The 27,323-nt window shown below is 44.7% G+C and overlaps 1 protein-coding gene across 1 annotated transcript in view; it reads right to left on the bottom strand.

Moving 5' to 3' along the window:
- Positions 1-708: 708 nt before the first annotated feature.
- Positions 709-27,323, bottom strand: part of MSH4 (mutS homolog 4) — a 2,042,424-nt gene continuing 2,015,809 nt past the window's right edge. The window contains exons 20-24 of the mRNA XM_069233217.1: positions 7,342-7,511; positions 4,025-4,076; positions 1,107-1,170; positions 959-1,022; positions 709-718 (exon numbers count right to left, since the gene is read on the bottom strand). Coding sequence (XP_069089318.1) covers positions 709-718; positions 959-1,022; positions 1,107-1,170; positions 4,025-4,076; positions 7,342-7,511 — 360 coding nt within the window. The remainder of the gene's footprint in view (positions 719-958; positions 1,023-1,106; positions 1,171-4,024; positions 4,077-7,341; positions 7,512-27,323) is intronic.

The following is a 27,323-nucleotide window of genomic DNA, read 5'->3' on the forward strand; positions in this document are numbered from 1 at the left end:
TGGCCATTTTCATAAGGTTCAGTTTATTGGCACTGTCGAAGTCTTTTACAGCTATAGTGATAGCCATCGCATTGCATGTACTCAGATTTAAAATTCCCCCAAACACTGTTTTGTGCTCTGTTGATGTTACAGATCGGAACTTCAAGTAGAGGATGAGCATTTTTGTAACTGAACTATCTGTGCTCTCATCAATTATCAATGTATGACACCAAGCACTGCGAAGTTCTTCCATGAAGTCAGAGCGTATCACGCTGTTGATGGCCTCCAAAAACTCAAAGGCATAGCTCTTGCTCCTCCAGCTGTCTGGTATCCTAACATACAATGTGATGTGGTCATGGATGTCTTGAACAGATAACATTGAAGTATTCATTTTGACTGCTAGCAACACATTGTTGATGAGAATCTTTATCTTATCAGGCAGGGATCTTTGCCGTTCAACCATTTCTAGTCTGTTTGCTCTGTTGCTGGCGGTTTCCATCAGCATGGTGCGCCCTCCAAAACCCAGCCTGGCAGCAGCACTTTTTTTTCTTAGTGTCACCAAAGCAGATTCATGAACTTTGCTACATAGATGGTGTTTTATTTAGCCCAGCTTCCTTTGTGGTGAGGCACTGCTTTCTGCAGAAGTCACAGCTTTGCGCTTGACATTTTGGTGGCAATCAGTCTGAGCCTACTGTGCCGCAAGGCCTGCAAAAAAATTGATTAGCACTGTCAAAGAAACCTGCAAAAGAACAAAAAAAAAGGGTTCAAGAATGTTGTATTATAATGTACTAGGTGCATCACAAGTGAAATCTACTAAATAATTACCTTGTCTTTCTGCTTCTACTCACATGTGCCTTTTGTAATGTATGAGTAGTGCTGTCGGAGATGCAACAGAAGAAAATGTGGGTAAGGTGGTTAAAATAGGTTGTCATATTCCACTGTACTAGGTGCACCACAATGAAATCTGCTAAATTATTACCTTGTCCTTCTGTTTCTATTCATGTGTGCCTGTTGAAATTTATGTGTAGCAGGGTATAAGATGCCTGTGAAAGAGAAAAAAATGATTAAACCACCTGATCGTTTCAATGTCTCAGTTGCACCATAAGGAAAAACTAGCAAATAATAACCTGCTCTATCTGTTGCTACTCTGGTCTGCCCGTCCTCATCTATGGCCAGTACTGTCTGAGATTCCTGCAACAAAAGAAAAGATGGTTAATGTTAGAAATGGGGTCTTTGGTTGGCAGACAGGTTTCATTGTCCAAGCAAGGACCCTCACTCAAGTCAAGGTAAGTCACACACGATCAAAATTATCCTGCGCCCATGCTCTGGTAGGTTGGCACTGAGCAGTCAGGCTTAACTTAGAAGGCAATGTGTAAAGTATTTGTGCAATAAATCATGCAATAACACAGTAAAACGCCACAAAAGTACACCACACAGTGTTTAGAAAAATGCAATAAGTATACATTGAAATATCACTGTAAAAATAATATAAAGTGTTTTTAGTCTTTACAAAGCAACAAATGTCTCTTGCAAGCACAAAGTACCTGGTTTGCGTTTAAATTCTCCGCAAGGGACCGCAGAGGAGGAGATGCGTGAAAAACGGGAGGTGTATGTTGTTTTTTCCGGCACACACAGATAATGTGTCATGGAGTTTTCACGCAGGGCAGGCTTTGCATCGATTTCCGACGCGTAGACTGGGATTCTCTTCAGGTTGTGGGGTTTTCAGACACCCCGGGAACGATGCGTTGAAATCCAGTGCTGGCAGGACAAAGTCACAGTGGCTGTGTCAATCGGTGGCCGATGCGTGGAAATTTCTACTGCACGGCAGGCGCTGCATCGATTCCTCTTAGGAAGTCGGGCTGCATCATTCTGGCTTGGCTGTGCATTGATCCAGTGGGCCGTGCGTCAAATTTCCAGTTGCAACGCTGGTGCTGCGTCAATCTTCTCCTTGCAAAGCCAGGCTGCATCATTCCGGTTCGGCATGCCGTGATTTTCTCACCGCGATGCAGACTGTACATCAAATTTCAGCGCACAAGAGTTCTTTTGGAGGAATTAAGGGGGTGATTCCAAGTTTGGCTGGCGGCGGGCGCCGCCAGCCAAACGGGAACCGCCAGAATACCGCTGCGCGGTCAGAAGACCGCCGCGGTTATTCTGAGTTTCCCGCTGGGCGGGCGACTGCCAGAAGGCCGCCCGCCGAGCGGGAAACCCCTTCCCACGAGGATGCCGGCTCCGAATGGAGCAGGCGGAGTGGGAAGGGTGCGACGGGTGCAGTTGCACCTGTCGCGATTTTCAGTGTCTGCTATGCAGACACTGAAAATCTTAGTGGGGCCCTGTTAGGGGGCCCCACGACACCCGTTACCGCCAGCCAGGTTCTGGAGGTCAAAACCGCCAGAACCAGGCTGGCGGTAAGGGGGTCGGAATCCCCATGGCGGCGATGGAGGATTCCTCAGGGCAGTGGGAAACCGGCAGGACACCGCCGGTTTTTGGGATGCACCGCCAGCCTGTTGGCGGTGCATCCGCGGTCCACTACCCTGGCGGTCTCGGACGGCCAGGGTAGGAATGACCCCCTAAGTCTTTTTGGTCCTGAAACAGGAGGCAAGCCCTTGGAGAGCACTTCTCAGCACAGCCAGAGAGCAGCAAGGCAGCAGGGCAACAGCAAGGCAGCAGTCCTCCTCAGAAAAGCAGTCAGGTAAGTCCTTTGGGCAGCCAGCCAGTTCTTCTTGGCAGGTTGCAGGTTCTGGTTCAGGGTTTCTTCTCCAGTGGTATCTTGTCCAGAAGTGTCTGAGTTGGTAGGGTCAGAGACCCTGCTTAAGTACTCAAATGTGCCTTTGAAGTGGGGGAGACTTCAAAGAGTGGCTTAGAAGTGTGCAAGGTCTCCTTTCAGTTCCATCCTGTCTGCCAGGGTCGTAGTAGGGGATGTGGCAATCCTTTGGTTGAAGGCAGGCTACTGTCCTTTGACATGTAAGTGTCAGGCCCTCCACCCCCCCAACCCAGCAAAACCCATTCAGTATGCAGATATGTGCAAGTGTGACTGAGCATCCTGTGTTTGGGGTTTGTCTGAATGAAGGCACAAGGAAGCTGTCAACTAAACCTAGCCAGACATGGATTGTAAGGCACAGAAGGATTTAGGTGCAGAGAAATGCTCACTTTCTAAAAGTGGTATTTTTAAAATAGTAATATTAAATCCAACTTTACCAGTCAGCAGGATTTTGTACTACCATTCTAGCCATACTAAATATGACCTTGGTACTCCTTTCCGATCAGACGCTACCACTCAAACAGTATATGAAGGTGGCCCTAATGTTAGCCTATCAAAGGAGCAGGCCTCACAGCAGTGTAAAACGAATGTAGGAGTTTTACACTACCAGGACATGTAAACTACACAGGTACATGTCCTGCCTTTTGTCTACACAGCACCCAGTCCTATGGGTTACCTAGGGCCTACCTTAGAGGTGACATATATATAGAAAAAAGGGAGTTTTAGGCTTGGCAAGTACTTTTAAATGCTGAGTCGAATTGGCAGTGAAACTGCACACACAGGCCTTGCAATGGCAGGCCTGAGACATGGTTCAGGGGCCACTTAAGTGGGTGGCACTGGGCACATATGGTGCACTTTACTAGGGACTTATAAGTAAATTAAATAAGCCAATTGGGTATGATACAATGTCATCATGTTTTAAGGGAGAGAGCATATGCACTTTAGCACTAGTTAGCAGTGGTAAAGTACGCAGAGTCCTAAAACCAGCAAAAACGGTGCCCAAAAAGTGGAGGGAGGCAGGTAAAAAGTTAGGGGTGACCACCCTAAGGCTGTTAGGTCTAACAGTTAACAGTTGGTTACAGCATGTTGTCATATTATAATGTGCCATGTGACCCAGATGGGGTATCTATCAAATAATTACCTGGTCTTATGCTTCTACGCATGTCGGTCCATTCAAATCTATAACTTGCTCGGTCCGACAAACCTGTAATAGAAGCAAATGTGTGGTGTCATTAACCTGATTTATCTAGAGACCCTTAATCCCACCTGGAACGTCTACAGAATTACCTGGTCTTCCTTGGTACTCACGTCTGCTGTTTCAAATCCAAATGTTGACCGGCTGTAATTGGAAAGAAGATATTTAGAATAGGTTATAGGAGTTGCAAAAACATTATGCATGACAGCTCCAGAGCAATTGAATCCTTGATACCTAAGCCTTGATAAAGTCTAGGAGACGAAACACGTGTCGGCTGCTGGCTGTATTTTGGATTGATTGTGATACATGTGGTCTTTGACCTGAATATTGACCACACCCATTTATCGGTTAATAAATGTCTAGTTTGATCTGTGTTTTGGACTTCAACTCTGATCGAACGACCACTTGGATCAACTACACAGAACTGTTTTTGGTGTGCCCTGGCCTTTTTGCATATATTTTACTTCTCTACTCTGACAGCAAAGTTAGGGGATTTAGTAAAGTGTGCTGTGGAGTTACGTTTGCGATGAATTAGTGCAGAAAAAATGACACTAATTCGGTGCAAACAGAGTCCTGCCTTTTATCTACACAGCACCCTAGCCTATGGGATACCTAGGGCTTACCTCAGGGGTGACTTATGTGTAAAAGAAGAGGAGTTTAAGCTTGGCAAGTACTTTTAAATGCCAGGTCAAAGTGGCAGTGAAACTGCACACACAGGCCTTGCAGTGGGAGGCCTGAGACGTGGGTAAGGGGCTATTTATGTGTGGTGGCACAATTAGTGCTGCAGGTCCACTAGTAGCATTTAATTTACAGGCCCTAGGCACATGTAGTGCACTTTACTAGGGACCTATAGGTAAATCAAATATGCCAATTGGGAATGAACGAAAGATACCATGTTTAAGGAAGAAAGCATATGAACTTTCGCACTGGTTAGCAGTTGTAATGTGCGCAGAGTGTCAGGTCTAACATGTGTCCCCCCAGCTGAAAGTGGGGAGAGCTACCCAGCCCCCTGGGAGCTCTCATCACTAAGGCAAAAGAATCTGGTGAGACCATGAGCATTCACTTGTGTAGTCACTTTCACCACTCCTATGGCTTTGCAGTGTGTTAAAGTTATAGAAAAAGCATTCTAAACTGGCTGCCATGCATGAGCGTGGGCCATCTTTGAATGGATTGTGTTTCATTTTAAGAGAAATTCTAACAAGAAGGCCTCCGCGCCATGTAAGCACATGCACCTCCACCTAGATGGAAAGAAAATTACAAACCCAATACATTTCATAGGTAACACCTATTGCTTTTTTCAATGTTTACTCATTTAGGTACTGCCAATTATGAACAGCAAATGCTAATAACAATTTGATGCTTAATTAGTGCTGCATCAACTGATGTGTGCTCAGTTCCTCTTCTACATCCGTAAAGCTCTGACGTGAGTGACACTGCCTTCAGTTACATACCTGCAATAACACACCACCTATTTTTTGCATTGATGAAACACACAACAATGTGATATAAAACACTGTAGTAATTAATGCTATTTCTCTATACATTGCTCCCAGATTCAATGTGCGCGGGCGGCAGAAGGTTAAAAACACAAATCTGGTTTAATTCTGAACAAAGTGTCCCCCATGAAACCAGAGTAAAAAAGGTTACATTCACATTACTCTACTTCTGGAGTCCATTCTTTACATAACCATCACATGAAGTGGTGTAGGTTAACTGCTGTTTATAAAATAACATGTTCTCAATAACTTCTAACCCTTTTAACCCAAACTTTTTAAAAAGCCAGACTGCACAAATGTATTTTATTGTAAGACATTGTTTTCTGAAGCCTCAGGAATGAAAAGTATCAAGGAACGAACTTCATTTAATGTTATTAGTATGGAAACCACACGAAAAAACTACAAATCGATATTATTTTGAAATGCTTTTCCATACATTGGAAGTAAGGAACTGCGTGTGAATATAGCAGGCTGCTCACAAAGGGCCAAGCTCTGCAGTTCATTAAAAAAAATGTCAGTTCAGCACTGCAGCTAACTACCTGCAATAGATATGGCCTTAAATCTGTCTAGTCCTATAAAGCAAGGCTAGACTTTGAAAAACCTCCAGTGGCATGCCATTTTTCAAACAGCCAAACACTTTCTTTAGCCTCCAACATGCCATGCAAAGTCTGCAGCCTTTTGACAGTCATTAACAAAGAAATGAGCTGGGACTAAGACAAGTGTGATCAAAAGAAAAACTTGATTACAGTTTTAGACAAAACCTGGTTACTGTTTTCTAAAATATCCAGATTTCCCTTGCAGATAAAGTATTTTAAGTCTTTGTAGAACTATCCAACCGCAACATCAATGCGACCCAGTGTGTTGCTGGAATCATGATTTCATCTGAAAACACTCCTACTAACATGTAATTGCAGCAGCCACGTGGTTAAGTGGAGGGCTTTTGGCACAAGCACGTTTTTATTTACAGATTGAGCAGATGCCTGCTGTGCCCCCAATGCCCTCTAAACACATAGCTGCTTTAATTAGGTGCTCCCCTTGTGTAATGATTTGGCCTGGGTGGCTGCACTGTGGTTTCTCTTCCTGCTCTGCCACGAAGAGAGTGGCCGTGTTTTCGCGCTGTTTCTATTTTTTAAATGCAGCGCTGACGTGCACTCTCTCGCCTGATGCAAACAGAGACGCGACGTTGCAAAAACGTGAGCGCTTGGCAAAGGGGCCTGTGCTGTGGGGGAATGGCAATGCTATCGGAGTGAATCTTTCATTTGCTTCCTCTGAGCTTGTTAAACTAATGCATTTATCTCTCCCTAAAATAGCTGCTCACTCGCCCAGTAATCCACAGGTGACTGAAAGGCCGAAGAGTTTTACCACCACTGTTTAGTCTCTAGCCTCCTCTTCTTCCCCCATTATAGCATGGAACAGGACTCTGTATAGTGCATGATATTTATATGGAAAGCAACATTTTAACACATAACAAGTACCAATTGATAAGAGTAGCAACCTCATACTTCTCTAAGGCTATGTATCAGTTTTTGACGTGCAGTAAGTACAGTTAAATACACTTCTCTGTTAGAACACTGGTAAATTATAAATGAAATATTTTTAAAAATAAAATGTAAATTATTTTTTAGTCTATTAAAATAGGAATTATATTTCCTGAATACAAAAAAATACAATTTTACACCCTTAAATATATAATGCTACAACTAATAATGTGAAATCCACAATAATTCTCACATCTACTTTGTAGTAACAGGTTTCGCTTTAGGCATTTTTTATTTTCTTGGATAGAACATTTGAAACTATTTTTGTATTTCAAACCATTTCATTTTCCTTTGATAGAAACAAACATGCGACTGCAAAGAGAAAAACATACATTGTCAATGTAACCTCTGCATCATCATTTTGTCTTTTCTGGCTCTTCTCCAGCAGTTAAGCAATCAGCTTCATATCTCTTCTTAAGGCCAGCCATGTATAACCGCAAACTGTCTGGATCCAATCGAGAGTTCCTAGCAGTCTGAATTAATCGTGTAGCTAACTGATATACTGCTCTATGACTTAATGCTTCAGGAGTGATTTTTTGATTTTGCTGTTCACAAAAAAGGAAATCAGAACATTAAGCCCATGTATACTGAAGTATAAAAATTAGAACTACATCAATACATTTTAATATAGTTGAAAATCGGGCATGTATCATATAGGCAGCACAAAAGAGATGGCTCAATGTGCATTAATCAATATAAAACACTATAATTGCTCTGACCATAAGTGAATTTTGCTTTGAGCATAATGTTTCCTTACAGACAGGAGCCAACTATATGCAAATCAGACTTGACCCCAGTGCAAGATGTACAATAGAGCCTAAAATGCAAGGCTGCATCCTCTCTCATATGCAACAAAGGTAGCCCCCAGATATATTTTGGTCTGATTTATCTTCTTGGGTTTGTATAAATATGATGGGCCCTGATTCACAAAGGTATTTTACACTTTTATTACTTTTTCTATTTTACTTTTACCATTGCATTGTTTTCCATACTGTTCAGTTTTGAGTGTCTGTTAGATCCTGGTAAGGGTTTCTTCAAAGGGGTTGTATTTTGACATTGCAAGGGAACTAACAGTATTGTTACTGTGACTTTGTGGATATGTGTTGTACTTTACAATGCTGCCTACATTCTAGTGACATATGAGATATCGCCTGAATGAGATGCTGTCCTGTATGTGGAGGATAAGACACACAAAGAACTGCAAGAACTGAAGAACCGTTTCCTCCAGAGTGTGGGGGAAGACAAGGGCAGGGAAGATTGGAGAAAGAAACATTTAGAGATAATAGGGGCTTTCCAAGCTGTCTTTCAGTGGTGAGTGCACCGTCACAGGAACAAACACATAGATTTAGCTTGAGGTCATTTTGATAGGCAGGAGGGGAAATACACAACAGCCTGAGGGTACCACAACAGGGACCAAACACTCTGAGCTGGCTGCATAGCAGCAGGCAGAAAAGGAACGCAGAAGCCGTGCCCTGGCCTGGCGACTGAAGGAAGAGGAAGTGGGGAAAAAAATAATAATAGACCTTATGAAAGAATTAGACAGTTATTCCTTAGCCAAAATAAAAGAGGAAGTAGCTCATGCTATTAGAAAACATGAACAGAAGTACGAACAGAGACCAAATTAAATAAAAGCGTTTATCAGCTCCCAGGCTGATCAAAGTGTCATCAGAGTTCCTGTGATGACTCAGCTGATGAGGCAAGGGGTGCGAAGGATTGCACAGTTCAATAAGGGATATGTCCACGTATGCACATCCCACGATCCATAACATCAAGATGTGGGAGGAGGTGCTCAGCAATATAAACGCACAGCTGGAGATCATGAGAAACAGTCTCTCTGCATACATAAAAATTTACAGAGTTAAACAGGATTATAGCTATAGGAGGGCTGATTTGGAAGGATCTGAATACATTGTTTAGCATTATTGTACCAAGAGATTTATGAGAGGATTGTAAGAAAGTGTTACACTGGCCCGAAATATGTGACCACTACTGCAAATACTACACTAACATTTGGCACTAGACTAAGTATGGGAACGGTTTGCAAGTAGACAAGAGATGGCTTTAACATGCTTACACACTGTAGAGAATTTAAGTTCAAGTGTTAAGTCATCACACATAAAAAGACACAAGCTTCTGAATTCATTACTTGTCAGTGGGTTTAGGGTAAGATCCTCAGGTAGGTGTTTTACTGTACAGCTGTGGCTAGTGTTCAACAAATAAGATCTTTCTAATGTATGGATTACATTTAAATATATTTTGACCCATGCAAAGTTTACTAACATTCTTACAATGAACAAATTTGGCCTTGAGGGACCAGAGGATTCATTAGCAGCAGTTAACAATATGTTGTCATGGGTGTGGCATTTTATAAACATTTCTACCTGTCCATGGGACAGGTTGTGTCATCAATCTACTTGTCCTGCAAAAACACATGCATATTTTCTCCTGCAAAAAAATGACATTTACGAATATTCTCTAGGAGTCTGATTTCCTTAGCTGCTTCTGTAAATGCTTGCTCATTCATAAAAGATGTAAATCTGCACAAATGCAAGGACAGGTACGATGGGTGCACTTTGTGATTTTCTTTAAGAATTCTGCCACTAACTGGTTATCCAAGACCTTTTGTTATTTGAACTCTGTCTCTCTATTTATCGACTGGCTTCATTGTAAGTGGACCATTCCACTCTTCCAGAAGAAGTATATTAGCACAAAGTAGTTCTGTTCATGCCAGGAATAACTGTGGCAATGTGTGCTTTTAGAGGATGAAAAAAACATTTTTGCTTTTTGCCAATGCTTGTTTATTTTCTTGTTTCCCATAATCCAACTGAAAATGGTTACATTGATTTTTCCATTATGAGTATACATTTTGGAAATACTACCATGCATCCACACATTTTACTGAATGATGCTTCAAAGAAATGGCACCTACACTTTCATAGTAGTTGAGCAAAATGTTTCTTTCCTAGTTGCATTTTTGTGAACATATTTTGAAAGCAAAGAAAAGTAAATTCTGCTCGCTCTAATAATAAAGGTTTTGCATTAATGCACCATTAACACAAGTTCAAATAGCATTAACATATGTACAAACATTACCATAACTGCAGACAATTCCCTTGACTAATCCATAATGTGGTACTGCGAACTTCAACCAAAGGGTTTGTGCTGCAGGGGGTTAGGTGTACTTGTCAGAAGAACAAAATAAATACAAAAAGGTGTTTTCCTTGACCCCAAACAATATGTGCTGGGCATCAGTTTATGGTAATTCCATACCCCTGGTTGTGTATTTCGTCATAGCTTTATACAGTAAATACAAATCATTTAGTTGTGTTAAATTATGAAAAACATCTAGAAAATTAAAAGAAGAGTTACTATGTGCTGAAATGTAAATCATCTCATGAAATAATAGAAATACAACATTAGTTGTTTTTGGGATGTAGGGTGAGTTAGTTCTGTGATAACATAATTCTATTAAGGTGTATTGATATTCATATTAAACATATATTAGTGCAATAATAATAATGAAACATGGCATGTTAGTAACTTTGTTCATTTCACTTAATAAGCAGCTAAAAGAAAATAACACAAGTTGATGTCTAAACCCCTGCAGTGCATGCAGCATGTTGAATTCATGTGAGTACAACTAAGGTATAAAAGGGGCAATAGGTATTTTCCCCTTATCCGGAATAATTTCAAATAGCAAAACAAAATGCAACACGTTTGTCAAAAATGTATTTTATTTTATAGCAGTAACAGCAAAACAATGTCCTAGTTATAGGAATATGTTTTGAACAAAACAATGAATGTGCTGTTTTTGGGTTAACCATTCTGGTTACACATATAGGATAAGATACACAGGGTGAATTTAGCAAAATTTTCCATGGCTATTGTATGTTTTCATATCATACAAATGCGAGAAGATATACATACAAAACGGCAGGTAATTCAAAAAAGGAAGGTCCATTTCCCCAGATATCATACTGTACTTACCTAGTGCACTCATAGTTCACAAACAAAATATGAATATGAAAGGAAATGCATTGATTGATCGAAAAATAAAAAAGGAGAATAGCACTTACTGGGTGCGATTATGGCCGCATCGTCAGAAGCTACGAAATCAACATAATCTCCTATGCCAATGACACCCAACTCATCCTCTCCCTATCCAACAAACCCAACACAACCAGACACAACTTCAGCGAAGGCATGGGGGCAGTAGCCAACTGGATGAAAAACAGTTGCCTTCAACTCAACAGGAACAAGACAGAAGTACTCATCATGGGCCTTCAACCCGATGTGTGGAATGACTCCTTGTCGCCACCCACCCTTGGAAGCCAGCCCACCCCCATGAATCAAGTCTGCAACCTAGGGATCATCCTGGACTCCAAACTCAACATGGACCACCAAATCAACTCAGTCACATCCACCTGCTTCTGCACCCTCTGCCTCCTACGCAAGACCTCCAAGTGGATCCTGTTCGAACACAGAAAGACCATCACACACACCCTCATTACCAGCAGACTGGACTACGGCAACGCGCCTGGATCAACATTAAACTCATCCGCAAACTTCAGAACATACAAAGGAGTTGAACAACTGGCAGCCCTACCATCACAATCGCAGTAGATTCTCTGCTCAACAAGATCTGCTCGTGCTGCACGCCTCCAAGAGACAGAGGGTGTAAGCGGGCCCTGTTTGGTTCTTATACAAAGTTCTCAAGTGAGCATTAAGTGCTGGATATCCTTTGATGCCACACTCAAGGTGTACCACTCACTGTTGCACAACTGATTGCCGTTTATGGTACTGTGACTGCAGGCTCTTGGCTCTGGGAAGAGGGGCCCTCTACAACTGCAACATTTAAGGATCTCTTTGTCTCCTCCAAAGGTTATAACTGCTTGGACTAAGGGCACCGTCAACTTCGCCAACTATCATCTTCAACTTCACTACCTTCATCTCCTGCAGTTCTGGCTAAAAGACATCACTAAACCTTCAGTTCTACAGTACCTGCCCTCCATTCTACAATACCTTTTTGACTCAAGTACTGGTGACCTTTGGGGCAAATTGTAAGGTATAGGAAATAAAGCATTTTGATCTTTTCTTTTGAAATTCAATAAGGTAGCGGTGACTGACTCTTCTTTAAAGCCCCCCAAGAAACGGTTATGGGTACCAGTGGTTTTCTTTGTGCCACTTCTCATAGTGTCTGCTGATTTCCCACGGAACACTCTTACTTCAAAATAGGAGCATGAAATGACACAGACTTTGAATTTGAGACTTTGAACTTCTTTCCCAAATTATCAATACCAGTAAGCACCACAGAGATGAGCAAACATGCTTTGAGGGACAAAGAAGAATTTTAAATTGAAAGTAAAGTATGATTCAAAGCTAAATATATTATGTCATTTGATGTTTGCGAACAGCTGATCCAGCAGTGCTTAATATTGTACATCACCTTTACCAACTATAGCTGTGAAAGACATAGAACAGCACCAGCATTCCATTTCCTGTCAAATAAGAGTTGTCATTGATTATAGTGCATAATATCAAGTACAAATGTAGGAATCATAATAGGAGGAATGGGTTGTTGTTAGGTTAAGACTAGATTAGTAAGTAGTGGCCCAACTTTGCTTCCCAGATTCCAGGTAGAGGAAGAAAATATTTGTTCCTCATTACACACACACACACACACACAAAACAGATATTAACTAATGTTAATGTCCCATGTGCACCATTGCCTACACAAAAACCACATATAATGATGTATCAGGTATCTGCTGAAGTTTGAACAAGAGGTACAAAGGATGACGCAAGACAGCAATAGTAATGAATCCCAAGATAGCAACAGCATGGATACTAGATACAATATCTAAATCTAAACACTGATGGGTGCGAGACATTTCCAAGAATAATTTCAAATAGCAAAACAAAATGCAACACGTTTGTCAAAAATGTATTTTATTTTATAGCAGTAATCGCAAAACTGCTTATATTGTATTAGAACAGTAGATTTCCTGTAAATAATAATGGATTCTTTAATGGATCTACCTAATTAATGTGCATTGTACTTTGCACAATGTCTCTAGTTACAGGAATATGTTTTGAACAAAACAATGAATGTGCTGTTTTTGGGTTAAACATTCTAGTTACACATATAGGATAAAAAACACAGGGTGAATTCTGCAAATTTTTCCTTGGCTATTGTGTGTTTTCATATCATGCAAATGCGAGGAGATATGCATACAAAACTGCAGGTAATTCACAAAAGCAAGTACCATTTCCCCAGATATCATACTGTACTTACCTAGGGCACTCATAGTTCACAAACAATATATATGAATATGAAAGGAAATGCATGGATTGATCGAAAAATAAAAAAGGAGAATAGCACTTACTGGGTGCGATTATGGCCGCATCGTCAGAAGCTACAAAATCAACATAATCTCCTATGCCAATGACACCCAACTCATCCTCTCCCTATCCAACAAACCCTACACAACAGACACAACTTCAGCGAAGGCATGGGGGCAGTCGCCAACTGGATGAAAAACAGCTGCCTTCAACTCAACTCAAACAAGACAGAAGTACCCATCATGGGCCCTCAACCCGATGTGTGGAATGACTCCTGGTGGCCACCCACCCTTGGAAGCCAGCCCACCGCCATGAACCAAGCCTGCAAAGTAGGGATCATCCTGGACTCCAAACTCAACATGGACCGTCAAATCAACTCAGTCACGTCCACCTGCTTCCAAACTCTCCGCCTCCTACGTAAGACCTTCAAGTGGATCCTGCTCGAACACAGAAAGACCATCACACACACACTCATTACCAGAAGACTGGACTACGGCAACGCGCCGGGATCTACATTAAACTCATCCTCAAACTTCAGAACATACAAAGGAGTTGAACAACTGGCAGCCCTACCATCACAATCGCAGTAGATTCTCTGCTCAACAAGATCTGCTCATGCTGCACGCCTCCAAGAGACAGAGGGTGTAAGCGGGCCCTGTTTGGTTCTTATACAAAGTTCTTAAGTGAGCATTAAGTGCTGGATATCCTTTGATGCCACACTCAAGGTGTACCACTGACTGTTGCACAACTGATTGCTGTTCCATGGTACTGTGAATGCAGGCTCCTGGCTCCGGGAAGAGGGGCCATCTACAACTGCAATATTTAAGGATCTCTTCGTCTCCTCCAAAGATTATAACTGCTTGGACTAAGAGCACCGTCAACTTCACCAACCATCAACTTCAACTTCACAACCTTCATCTCCTGCAGTTCTGGCTGAAAGACATCACTAAACCTTCAGTTCTACAGTACCTGGCCTCCATTCTACAATACCTTTTAGACTCAAGTACTGGTGACCTCTGGGGCAAATTATAAGGTATAGGAAATGAATAATTTTTACATTTTCTTTTGAAAGTCAATAAGGTAGCAGTGTCTGACTCTTCTTTAAGGCCCCCAAGAAATGGTTATGGGTACCAGTGGTTTTCTTTCTGCCACTTCTCATGGTGTCTGCTGATTTCCCATGGAACACTCTTACTTCAAAATAGGAGCATGAAATGACACAGACTTTGAACTTTGAGACTGTGAACTTCTTTCTCAAATCATCAATACAAGTAAGCACCACACAGATGAGCAAACATGCTTTGAGGGACAAAGAAGAATGTTAAATTGAAAGTAAAGTATGATGCAAAGCTAAATATATTATGTCATTTGATATTTGCACACACCTGATTCAGCAGTGCTTAGTGAATAGCAAAATACAGAGTAGTATTGTACATCACCTTTACCAACTATAGCTGTGAAAGACATAGAACAGCATCAGCGTTCCATTTCCTCTCAAATAAGAGTTGTCATTGATTATAATGCATAATATCAAGTACAAATGTAGGGATCATATTAGGAGGAATGGGTTGTTGTTAGTTTAAGACTAGATTAGTAAGTGGTGGCCCACCTTTGCTTACCATACCAGATTCCAGGTAGAGGAAGCAAATATTTGTTCCTAATTATACACACATACACACACAAAACATGTAATAACTAATGTTAATGTCCCATGTGCACCATTGCCTACACAAAAAACACCTATAGTGATATATCAGGTATCCGCTGAAGTTTGAACAAGAGGTACACAAGACAGCAATAGTAATGATTCCTGTTGGACCTGGCTTTTTGACAGGGACATCCCCAAACTTTTTGCCTCCTTCCTCCTACTTTTTCTGACCTGTTGTTGTTGGCTTTTGACCTCTGGGCACTTTACCACTGCTAACCAGTGCTAAAGTGCATATGCTCTCTGTGTAAATTGTACTACTGATTGGTTTATCCATGATTGACTATTAATTTACTTGTAAGTCCCTGGCAGAGTGCACTACATGTGCCTAGGGCAGGTAGATTAAATGCTACTAGTGGGCCTGCAGCACTGGTTGTGCCACCCACCTCAGTAGCCCCTTAACCCTGTCTCAGGCCTGCCATTGCAAGGCCTGTGTGTGCAGTTTCACTGCCACTTCGACTTGGCATTTAAAAGTACTTGCCAAGCCTAGAACTCCCCTTTTACTACATATAAGTCATCCCTAATATGTGCCCTAGGTAACCCCTAGAGCAGGGTGCTGTGTAGGTAAAAGGCAGGACATGTACCTGTGTAGTTATATGTCCTGGTAGTGTAAAACTCCTAAATTCGTTTTTACACTACTGTGAGGCCTGCTCCCTTCATAGGCTAACATTGGGGCTGCCCTCATACACTGTTGAAGTGGCAGCTGCTGATCTGAAAGGAGCAGGAAGGTCATATTTAGTATGGCCAGAATGGTAATACAAAATCCTGCTGACTGGTGAAGTCGGATTTAATATTACTATTCTAGAAATGCCACTTTTAGAAAGTGAGCATTTCTTTGCACTAAAATCTTGTTGTGCCCTTCAATCCACGTCTGGCTAGGTTTAGTTGACAGCTCCTTGTGCATTCACTCAGACACACCCCAAACACAGGGTACTCAGCCTCACTTGTATACATCTGCATTTTGAATGGGTCTTCCTGGGCTGGGAGGGTGGAGGGCCAGCCCTCACACAAAGGACTGCCACACCCCCTACTGGGACTCTGGCAGACAGGATTGAACTGAAAGGGGGCTTGGTGCATTTCTTAGAGACTCTTTGAAGTCACCCCCACTTCAAAGGCATAACTTAGTATAAAACAGGGCCTCTGCCCTACCTCATCAGACACTTGCTGGTGAAGAAACCTGAACCAGAAACTACATCCTGCCAAGAAGAACTGCCTGGCTGCTCAAAGGACTCACCTGTCTGCTTTCTACAAAGGACTGCTGCCTTGCTGTTGCCCTGCTGCCTTGCTGAACTCTTGTCTGGCTGTGAAAGTGCTCTCCAAGGGCTTGGATAGAGCTTGCCTCCTGTTCCTTGAAGTCTCAGGGACAAAAAGACTTCTCTCTTTTACTTGGACGCTCCGTGCGCCGAAAATTTCGACGCACAGCTTGTTTCGCGGCGAGAAAAACGCCGCACTCCGACGCTGATCGACGCGACGCTCTGGGGACGATCGAAGATCCGACGCACAGCCTCGCAAGGACAACGCCGCCCGACCTCTAGAGGAGAAATCGACGCGACGCCTGCCGTGAGATCGTAATTTCAACGCGCAGCCCCGCAGATCGAAGTCTAGAGGAGAAATCGACGCGACGCCTGCCGTGAGATCGTAATTTCGACGCGCAGCCCCGCAGACCGACGCGCAGCCGGAGAACAAGCAGGAAAATCCACGCACAGACCCGGGACATCTGGTAATCCCCGCGATCCACAGAAAGAGACTGTCCACGCGCCGGAAAACGACGCCGACTTCCCCGCGTGGAAAATAACAACGCAAGTCCGTGTGTGCTGGGGAGAAATCGACGCACACACCCTTTTTCCACGCACCTCTTCTCTGGTGGCCCTCTGAGGAGATTTTTCCACTCCCAACCAGGTACTTGTGCTTGAAAGAGACTTTGTTTATATTCTAAAGACTTAAGACACTTTCTATCACTTTTCAGTGATATCTTTACAAATTCGTATTGCAACTTTGATCGTTTTGACCTGAAGATACCCAGATAAATATTATATATTTTTCTAAATACTGTGTGGTGTATTTTTGTGGTGTTTTGCTATGGTGTTGTATGATTTATTGCACAAATGCTTTACACATTGCCTTCTAAGTTAAGCCTGACTGCTCGTGCCAAGCTACCGGAGGGTGAGCACAGGCTGATTTTGGATTGTGTGTGACTTACCCTGACTAGAGTGAGGGTTCTTGCTTGGACAGAGGGCAACCTGACTGCCAACCAAAAACCCCATTTCTAACATTGGTGATCAGCGGTGAGGATAGGACTTGTGTTTGTGCAGTGACGTACAGTAGCTAAGTAGTTCACTACCTACCCACAGTTGAAGGTCAACTTGATTTTTCATCTTTTTTGGCTTTTGGTTCTCTGATGTCCTCCTGGATATACTATTGATATTTTGGACTTTGGATTTTGGTTTTTGCTAGTAAGATCTTATCAGAATGGGATTGCTTACCTACTCATTCTTTGTTCGTACTGACCACCTCACTAAGGCTGACCTAAGGAAGCTTTGCAGACAATGGGGCCTTCCTGTAGCAAGGAGATCTACTAAAGCGGAGATGCTCCATCACTACATAGTCTGGGGGGAGGAAAGATGGGCAGAGAGAGAGGCAGCAAGAAACCAAATGACTAAGTACCCCTCAGATGAGGAGGAAGACTACTCAGATGAGGAGGAGGACTACTCAGAGTTGGACAGTGACCCAGAAATAGATGAATGGCTCCGAAGTCAAAGGCGACAGGAGCAACAATTAGAGGAATATCTTGCAGAGGTTGAGGCAAAAAGACTCTTAGCCCTGGAAGAAGAAAAGATTGCAGCTCAAGAGCTGAGCTGTAAAGAGCTGAAGCTGGAGGCCGGAAGGGCTGAGTCCAGTTCAGATGGTGGCAGCAAAAATCTTGCATCTAGTACTGCTGAAGAAGGGCACAAGCCCAGAGATGTGGTGCCCAACTTAAAGAAGGGAGTTGACACACCCCAGGCAGTTCAAGGGTATGAGGTAGTTCCCGTTATGCACAGGGTCCCTGAGAAGGATTGGGGAACTGGCACAGGGAGTCATATTCCTACTGGGGGGAGGGACACTTTACCGACTCTAGCAGAGAGTGACAGAGAAAAGGGTTCCCCCCTGGTGGACGTCCTGGATATAGAGTGTAGAGACATCCCAGAAGAGTATGGGTTGAGTGTCAGGGACAGACAGATACTGTCTCACCAGTCTCAGGAGGGTGAAGTAGAGTGCTTTTCCAAGGTTGAGTTACTGGGTGGTTGGGTGAAGGGTACTGTGGTTAATACATGTGAAGGGCAGACTGATGTAATTGCTGGAGAGCATATGTCTGGTCCTTATTTTCCAGAGCTACGCCAACACCAGGTGGAGTGTGAGTTCTCTGACCCCAGGGAACTTACAATGGAGGCAGACTTCTGGGTGAGTACCAGAGACTCTAAAGAGGCATTTGGGGGTGCTCCTGAAGGGAGTGGTCTAGGTGGTTCCCAACCGAGTGAGGTGGGAAAGGATTGTTGTGTCCCAGGTAGGTCCCAGGTCCTAGAGGGTTCCGTGAGGGAACACCAGGAGGGAAGCCTAGCCTGTACCGTAGGGCCATCTTTTGAGGGAAGCCCCGCAGTGTCAGAAGAACTTGGGGGGGTGACTGTAGCCAGCATCCCAACAGTTCTGGTGTCTGGCAGTACCCCTCCTAGTGAGGGGGTGCAGAAGTCCAGACATAGGGTTGAGAGGGGGTTGCAGACCCCAGTGGAGGACCTTGAGAGTCAGGGGACAGCTCTGAGAGCAGAGCCCCCCAGGAATGACCCAGGTGAAACCGTTTCTGGTTTGGGGGAAACCCAGACTCTGTCGGATGGGCAGAGGTCGGGAGACCTGCGCCAACCAGACTCTTGTGGGACCCTTGGGGACGGTATGTCCCTTGTGGGGGGTGAGAGTGCCCCCCAGGAAGTCCTGGCATGCCAGGCAAAGATTCAACCTCAGGGTGGTGACTCTAGGTTGGATACCCAGGTTCAGAGGTTAAACTCTGACCTGGTGGGAGGTAGATGTGCCTCCCAAGAAGTCCTGCTGTGCCAGGCAATTGTCCAACCTCAGGGTGTTGACTCTGGGTTGGATGACCAGGTTCAGAGGTTAAACTCTGACCTGGTGGGGGGTAGGTGTGCCCCCCAGAAAGTCCTGGCGTGCCAGGCAATTGCCCAACCTCAGGGTGGTGACCCTGGGTTGGGGAACCAGGCTCAGAGGTTAAACTCTAACCTGGTGGGAGGTAGGTGTGCCTCCCTGGAAGTCCTGGCCTGCCAGGCAATGGTTCAACTTCAGGGTGGTGACTCTGGATTGGCTAACCAGGTTCAGGGGATAAACTCTGACCTGTTGGGGGGTAGGTGTGCCCCCCAGAAAGTCCTGGTGTACCAGGCAGTGGTCCAACCTCAGAGTGCTGACTCTGGGTTGGATAACCGGGTTCAGAGGTTAAACTCTGACCTGGTGGGGGGTAGGTGTGCCCCCCAGAAAGTCCTGGCATGCCAGGCAATTGTTCAACCTCAGGGTGGTGACCCTAGGTTGGAGAACCAGGTTCAGAGGTTAACCTCTGACCTGGTGGGAGGTAGGCGTGCCTCCCAGAAAGTCCTGGTGTGCCAGGCAGTTGGCCAACCTCAGGGTGGTGACTCTGGGTTGGATACCCAGGTTCAGAGGTTAAACTCTGACCTGGTGGGAGGTAGGTGTGCCTCCCAAGAAGTCCTGCTGTGCCCGGCAATTGTCCAACCTCAGGGTGTTGACTCTGGGTTGGATGACCAGGTTCAGAGGTTAAACTCTGACCTGGTGGGGGGTAGGTGTGCCCCCCAGGAAGTCCTGGCGTGCCAGGCAATTGCCCAACCTCAGGGTGGTGACCCTGGGTTGGGGCACCAGGCTCAGAGGTTAAACTCTGACCTGGTGGGAGGTAGGTGTGCCTCCCTGGAAGTCCTGGTGTACCAGGCAGTTGTCCAACCTCAGGGTGCTGACTCTGGGTTGGATAACCGGGTTCAGAGGTTAAACTCTGACCTGGTGGGGGGTAGGTGTGCCCCCCAGAAAGCCCTGGCGTGCCAGGCAGTTGCCCAACCTCAGGGTGGTAACCCTAGGTTGGAGAACCAGGTCCAGAGGTTAAACTCTGACCTGGTGGAGGGTCAGTGTGCCCTCCAGGAAGTCCTGGCGTGCCAGGCAATTGTTCAACTTCAGGGTGGTGACTCTGAGTTGAATGGCCAAGTTCAGAGGTTAAACTCTGACCTGGTGGAGGGTCAGTGTGCCCTCCAGGAAGTCCTGGCGTGCCAGGCAATTGTTCAACTTCAGGGTGGTGACTCTGAGTTGAATGGTCAGGTGCAGAGGTTAAACTCTGACCTGGTGGGGGGTAGGTGTGCCCCCCAGGAAGTCCTGGTTTGCCAGGCAGTGATCCAGTCTGAGGGTACAGACCCTGGGCTGGAAGACCAGGTTCAGGGTATCCCCCCGGACCTGGAGGGAGGGGCTACTGATAACAGTGCCCCTACCATGTTGTCTTCTGAGGAGGCCACTCCTAGTTGGAGGGTGCTAGACCCCAGAAGGGAGGGCCGGGGGAGGGAAGCCTCACCCCGGGCCCTAGTCCAACCTGAAGGTACAGGCCCCAGGTTGGAGGGCCAGTTGCAGGTTAACAGCCCTGCACTGGTGGAGGAATGGTACAGGGCGACTTCTGTAAGCACCCTGACCATGTTGGACTCTGGGGGTACCGCTCCAGGAGGGAGGGTACAGAGCCCCAGAGGGGAGGACCAGGTTCAGGCTGTCATCCCTGACCTGGTGGAAGGGAGAGTGGTTAAAGGGTGCCCAGCACCTGGGGCTACCGCCCCCCACTCTCCACAGCCACAGTGGTTGGAGAGCTTTGAGAGGCCTGGGGCCTGGCTCTCATCCCTGGCAGCTGTCAGTAATCACTGTGGCTTGCTGTCCGGGTGGACAGAGTTATCCCTGGTGAGGGGACAAGTGTCACACCCCGGGGGTAGAGTGGGCAACACCACTGTGTTGGTCATGGTGGTACTATCCTGCTCCTGGGATACATCTGTGAGCAAAGTAAGGTTAGGTGCTGCACAGATGGGATCCGCAGGTAAGGAGAAAGGTTCCCCATGGGTTGGCTTAGTGGGCCCTGAGAGTATGGACAGAGTGATCCAATTGGAGTCAGGAAGGCGAAGAACTAGAGCATGCCCCTGCTGTTGTGGGCCTGGGTCCTTGTTCTGTCGCCTCAAACAGGGAAGTACATCAGGATAGTGATTGTTCTCCCCTGGCTTTAGGCTGGTAGGGGGTCATGTTGGACCTGGCTTTTTGACAGGGACATCCCCAAACTTTTTGCCTCCTTCCTCCTACTTTTTCTGACCTGTTGTTGTTGGCTTTTGACCTCTGGGCACTTTACCACTGCTAACCAGTGCTAAAGTGCATATGCTCTCTGTGTAAATTGTACTACTGATTGGTTTATCCATGATTGACTATTAATTTACTTGTAAGTCCCTGGCAGAGTGCACTACATGTGCCTAGGGCAGGTAGATTAAATGCTACTAGTGGGCCTGCAGCACTGGTTGTGCCACCCACCTCAGTAGCCCCTTAACCCTGTCTCAGGCCTGCCATTGCAAGGCCTGTGTGTGCAGTTTCACTGCCACTTCGACTTGGCATTTAAAAGTACTTGCCAAGCCTAGAACTCCCCTTTTACTACATATAAGTCATCCCTAATATGTGCCCTAGGTAACCCCTAGAGCAGGGTGCTGTGTAGGTAAAAGGCAGGACATGTACCTGTGTAGTTATATGTCCTGGTAGTGTAAAACTCCTAAATTCGTTTTTACACTACTGTGAGGCCTGCTCCCTTCATAGGCTAACATTGGGGCTGCCCTCATACACTGTTGAAGTGGCAGCTGCTGATCTGAAAGGAGCAGGAAGGTCATATTTAGTATGGCCAGAATGGTAATACAAAATCCTGCTGACTGGTGAAGTCGGATTTAATATTACTATTCTAGAAATGCCACTTTTAGAAAGTGAGCATTTCTTTGCACTAAAATCTTGTTGTGCCCTTCAATCCACGTCTGGCTAGGTTTAGTTGACAGCTCCTTGTGCATTCACTCAGACACACCCCAAACACAGGGTACTCAGCCTCACTTGCATACATCTGCATTTTGAATGGGTCTTCCTGGGCTGGGAGGGTGGAGGGCCAGCCCTCACACAAAGGACTGCCACACCCCCTACTGGGACTCTGGCAGACAGGATTGAACTGAAAGGGGGCTTGGTGCATTTCTAGGGGACTCTTTGAAGTCACCCCCACTTCAAAGGCATAACTTAGTATAAAACAGGGCCTCTGCCCTACCTCATCAGACACTTGCTGGTGAAGAAACCTGAACCAGAAACTACATCCTGCCAAGAAGAACTGCCTGGCTGCTCAAAGGACTCACCTGTCTGCTTTCTACAAAGGACTGCTGCCTTGCTGTTGCCCTGCTGCCTTGCTGAACTCTTGTCTGGCTGTGAAAGTGCTCTCCAAGGGCTTGGATAGAGCTTGCCTCCTGTTCCTTGAAGTCTCAGGGACAAAAAGACTTCTCTCTTTTACTTGGACGCTCCGTGCGCCGAAAATTTCGACGCACAGCTTGTTTCGCGGGGAGAAAAACGCCGCACTCCGACGCTGATCGACGCGACGCTCTGGGGACGATCGAAGATCCGACGCACAGCCTCGCAAGGACAACGCCGCCCGACCTCTAGAGGAGAAATCGACGCGACGCCTGCCGTGAGATCGTAATTTCAACGCGCAGCCCCGCAGATCGAAGTCTAGAGGAGAAATCGACGCGACGCCTGCCGTGAGATCGTAATTTCGACGCCCAGCCCCGCAGACCGACGCGCAGCCGGAGAACAAGCAGGAAAATCCACGCACAGACCCGGGACATCTGGTAATCCCCGCGATCCACAGAAAGAGACTGTCCACGCGCCGGAAAACGACGCCGACTTCCCCGCGTGGAAAATAACAACGCAAGTCCGTGTGTGCTGGGGAGAAATCGACGCACACACCCTTTTTCCACGCACCTCTTCTCTGGTGGCCCTCTGAGGAGATTTTTCCACTCCCAACCAGGTACTTGTGCTTGAAAGAGACTTTGTTTATATTCTAAAGACTTAAGACACTTTCTATCACTTTTCAGTGATATCTTTACAAATTCGTATTGCAACTTTGATCGTTTTGACCTGAAGATACCCAGATAAATATTATATATTTTTCTAAATACTGTGTGGTGTATTTTTGTGGTGTTTTGCTATGGTGTTGTATGATTTATTGCACAAATGCTTTACACATTGCCTTCTAAGTTAAGCCTGACTGCTCGTGCCAAGCTACCGGAGGGTGAGCACAGGCTGATTTTGGATTGTGTGTGACTTACCCTGACTAGAGTGAGGGTTCTTGCTTGGACAGAGGGCAACCTGACTGCCAACCAAAAACCCCATTTCTAACAATTCCCAAGATAGCAACAGCATGCATACTAGACACAATATCTAAACCTAAAAACTGATGGGTGCGAGACATTTCCAAGAGGATTTGGAACACCATTTCATCACTAATAATCAGAGGAAGGAATGTGGAAACTGGCTAAATAATCCATTTTATTATTTCTCCAGGCCTGACTTCATCCTGTGATACTCAGTGCTGAACTTGCCTGAAAAACATATGCAAAAGGTTGGATGGCCTTTACTAAACGAACCGTGACAGACAGCTTGTACTGCAAGGCTTGCTTCAAAGAGACACCTCATGCAATATGCATTGCTTTATTCACCCAGCAACAGACAGACATCTGGATTTCTACATAGGTCTGAGGAAAGGCTATCAAGAAACTGGTTTAGTGACTCCTTGGAAAGTCCCAACCATCTGAGAAATGTGAAGGTCATGCTTGTGGTCATCGTGCTTCACGCTGTGGTCATGAAATGTTGTTCTACTGTGATTGCATAGATGCCTAATATATGGGTAACAACATGCATCACCTGATCAACTTCACACCATGTACTTGATGAAGAAATTACCTCTCTGTTGTTCTGATTGGATGATGTATTTTCACATTTATGTGTCCTTCATGCATTTACACTTTGTATTGGAGTTCCACAATTCGGCCTGGTTGGACTTGGCCTCTCAAGCCATCAGTCTCCATGCATGTAAATAAATTGTCTTTCTATATACTCTAAGGGCTGACTGGTCTCTGGCTTTTGTTCCTGCTCTGAAGGAGGCTTCAACATTCCTACTTGGGCTATTCACCAAATGTTTGTGTAAGTCCACACCACACATGGCCAACCATTAGTACTGCAACATCCTCCCATATAAACATTTGTAGGTAGGGAATTAAAATACATAACATTAAATTAAATTAAATTATATAAAGATAGGTACAATATGAATATTTATCATTTGATGTAAAAATAATATGTCATTATATGGGGAAATGTCACAGTAAGGGAGAACAACTCAGCACTGTAAAATATATGGAAAAAATAGACAAGTTGATTTAACTAGAAATAAATGTTAGACATATTTTTATAATAAATATTCATGTAAATTCAATTGATATTTATTTTAAATGTAAAAACAAGAAGACATGCTTCAGCACTACTCACTTATTTGTGAATAAACCATTATATATAATATATTAAATTAAATTAAATTATTTTTCCTAAATTTAAATTAAAAACATGATATGCATTTATATTCATTATAAGTCATGTGTGTAACTATAGGTGCCATTTTGATATATTTTTAATATTAAATTATACACAGTTATATTTGTAACTATTTCAACAAATAATATACCATTATTTCCTACAGGGTTTTATTTAAATTCCCTACCTTCATTATTTTCTATCACAGGGTGTTGTAATACCGGTGGTTAGCCATATTTGGAGCTGGACTTTCTTTTGCATTTTTTTAGCAGTAACTTCCACTCGGATTTTGTGAATATCCAAAAGTAGTAAATGCACCCAAAACTGTAAATTACTCAAAAGTGTAAGTTACCTTGGCTGTGGGACCCCTATGAATGTATAGAGGCATGAGCTGGCAATATATGTCCATCAAACTGGCAGGGCAAAAGATAGACTACCTCACCCCTACTTTCGAACCATACCTGAACATGCTCAACCGGATGTGAATTTGGAGGGATACAGTCTGTAATGCACTTTATGTTGTTTTGCACTTTCAACTTGAAAAACAGAAGAGAATACCTCGGCTCACTTTGTATTAGTCATGAGACGAGAAATTGTAAGGATGCCTTGACTCTGTGCATGCACACTGATTCTTACTACGTTTTTAATCAAGTCTCCTCATATACATATATGGCTAGAAGGGCAACTAGATAACTGCAATAACCATGTTATTCAAGGAGTTTTAATGAAGTTTCATACTTACCTATTTTGATTGTATAAACTATTGTTTGTATCATAGCTGCCCATTTTTGTTTGTAGCAATCTGTGGGGTCATTTGAGATGCAATTTATTAGTGTTTTGATTTATTTCAAACCATTTTTAAATTATCTGTTTCCTCAGTCATATTTGTTTCTGGTCAGCTGTAACCAATGAACAAGTTACTTACCTTTGTTGAAGACTTATCTGCTATAGACTATATCTAGCCACAGACTCCTTACCTTAGAAATATCCCTGGATGTCAGACTGGATCCGGATGATTTTCAATGAGCAGTAGCCCCGCACATTGGTAGGTGGCACTGCTTGGCTCTGCATGATGTAGGTGGCATTGTCCATGTCAGAAGTGGCATTCACGGTGCCTTTGTAGGCATAACCCAGGTGTGCTGACATCAGTTTATTTTTGCAACTTTCCACAGCAGGAGCTCGGAGCCATGAAGAACATTGATCACTGGTGTGGAAACTAGGGACCTGAAAGGGTGATAGACTTGTCCCTATAAATCCATTTGCAGAGCAGGGAGGATGTGTGGGTTGGTAAGGAATCTGCGGCTAAATATAGGCCTTCATTACATCCCTGGCGGTTGGTGATAAAGCAGCAGTAATACCACCAAAAGACCGGCGGTAATAAATATGAAATTATGACCACAACGGAAACCGCTCAGACAGACATCCACTTTAACACATCGACCGCCAGGGTGAAACCAACAGGCACAATGGCGGTAACCGCCAACAGCCAGGCGGAAGACAATGTACCGCCCACAGTAATATGACACACCTATCCTCCACCTTTTCTGGCGCGGTACCAACGACATCAAAAGCCTGGCTGAAACACTGCACAGAAGGGAAACGACTCACCGCAGGAGACTCAGGGAACAACCACGCCGCCATGGAGCCCGAGTTGCATGTGTTCCCCGTGCTCTTCTACCTTCTGCTCCATTACGAACACCAACACCGGCGAAGACGACCATGGTGAGTACTACCGCCTAGCACACAGGGGAGGAGGGGAAGAGAGTGACACACACGCAACAAGCAACACCCCGCCCCCAACACCACATAGACAACCAGATCCAGTAACATAGCATATACACCCCATACCCCTCAGGAATAATGCATGGATAACTACTATAGTGTAAAAAGCCTGTAATAAGATAAATATAGGTGAAAATCGTGCATCCAAATCAAAAAGTATATACCTCTTTACAATGCAATGGACACTGCCTAGTCCTCAATGTCCGTGGGACACAGGGCCACATCACAAAGTCCAAGGCCCAACCTCACTCCTGCAACAACACGGAGGCCCCACTGCAGGGGCATCAGGTCGAAAATAGACAGGCACCTCAATGGGACGGGGAATGGGGGGGGACCTCAGCCGGAAGATGGCACAACGCCACTGGTCCTGGAGGGGGCAACATGCCCTGTGCTTGGTCCTGGGGAGCGCAAGTCCACAGTCTCTCAAGTGGTGGAATTGCCCACTGCTTGGTCCTGGGGAGTGCCAGGCCCAATGCCCTGATTAAACACATGCGCAGCTACATCGTTTTCTCCCAGGTGGAGGATTTGGCCACAGTGAAAAATGATTTCAATGCAATGGGACATATCCCCAACATTATTGGGGCAATTGATGGTACACATATTGCATTTGCCCCCCGTCAAAATGAACAGGTGTTCAGAAATCAAAAGAGCTTTCACTCCACAAATATGCAGATGGTGTGCCTGGTGGACCAGTACATCTCCCACGTCAATGCAAAATATCCTGGGTCTGTGCATGATGCCTTTATCCTGAGGAATGGCAGCATCCCATATGTGATGGCTCAACTCCAGAGGCACAGGGTGTGGCTAATAGGTGAGCCCTGGTTCCCACCCAGTATATGTTGGTGTATGGGTATGGTGTGGGCCCTAAGGGTTGGTG

Source organism: Pleurodeles waltl, chromosome 4_2, assembly GCF_031143425.1.
Source record: "Pleurodeles waltl isolate 20211129_DDA chromosome 4_2, aPleWal1.hap1.20221129, whole genome shotgun sequence".
NCBI lineage: Eukaryota > Metazoa > Chordata > Amphibia > Caudata > Salamandridae > Pleurodeles > Pleurodeles waltl.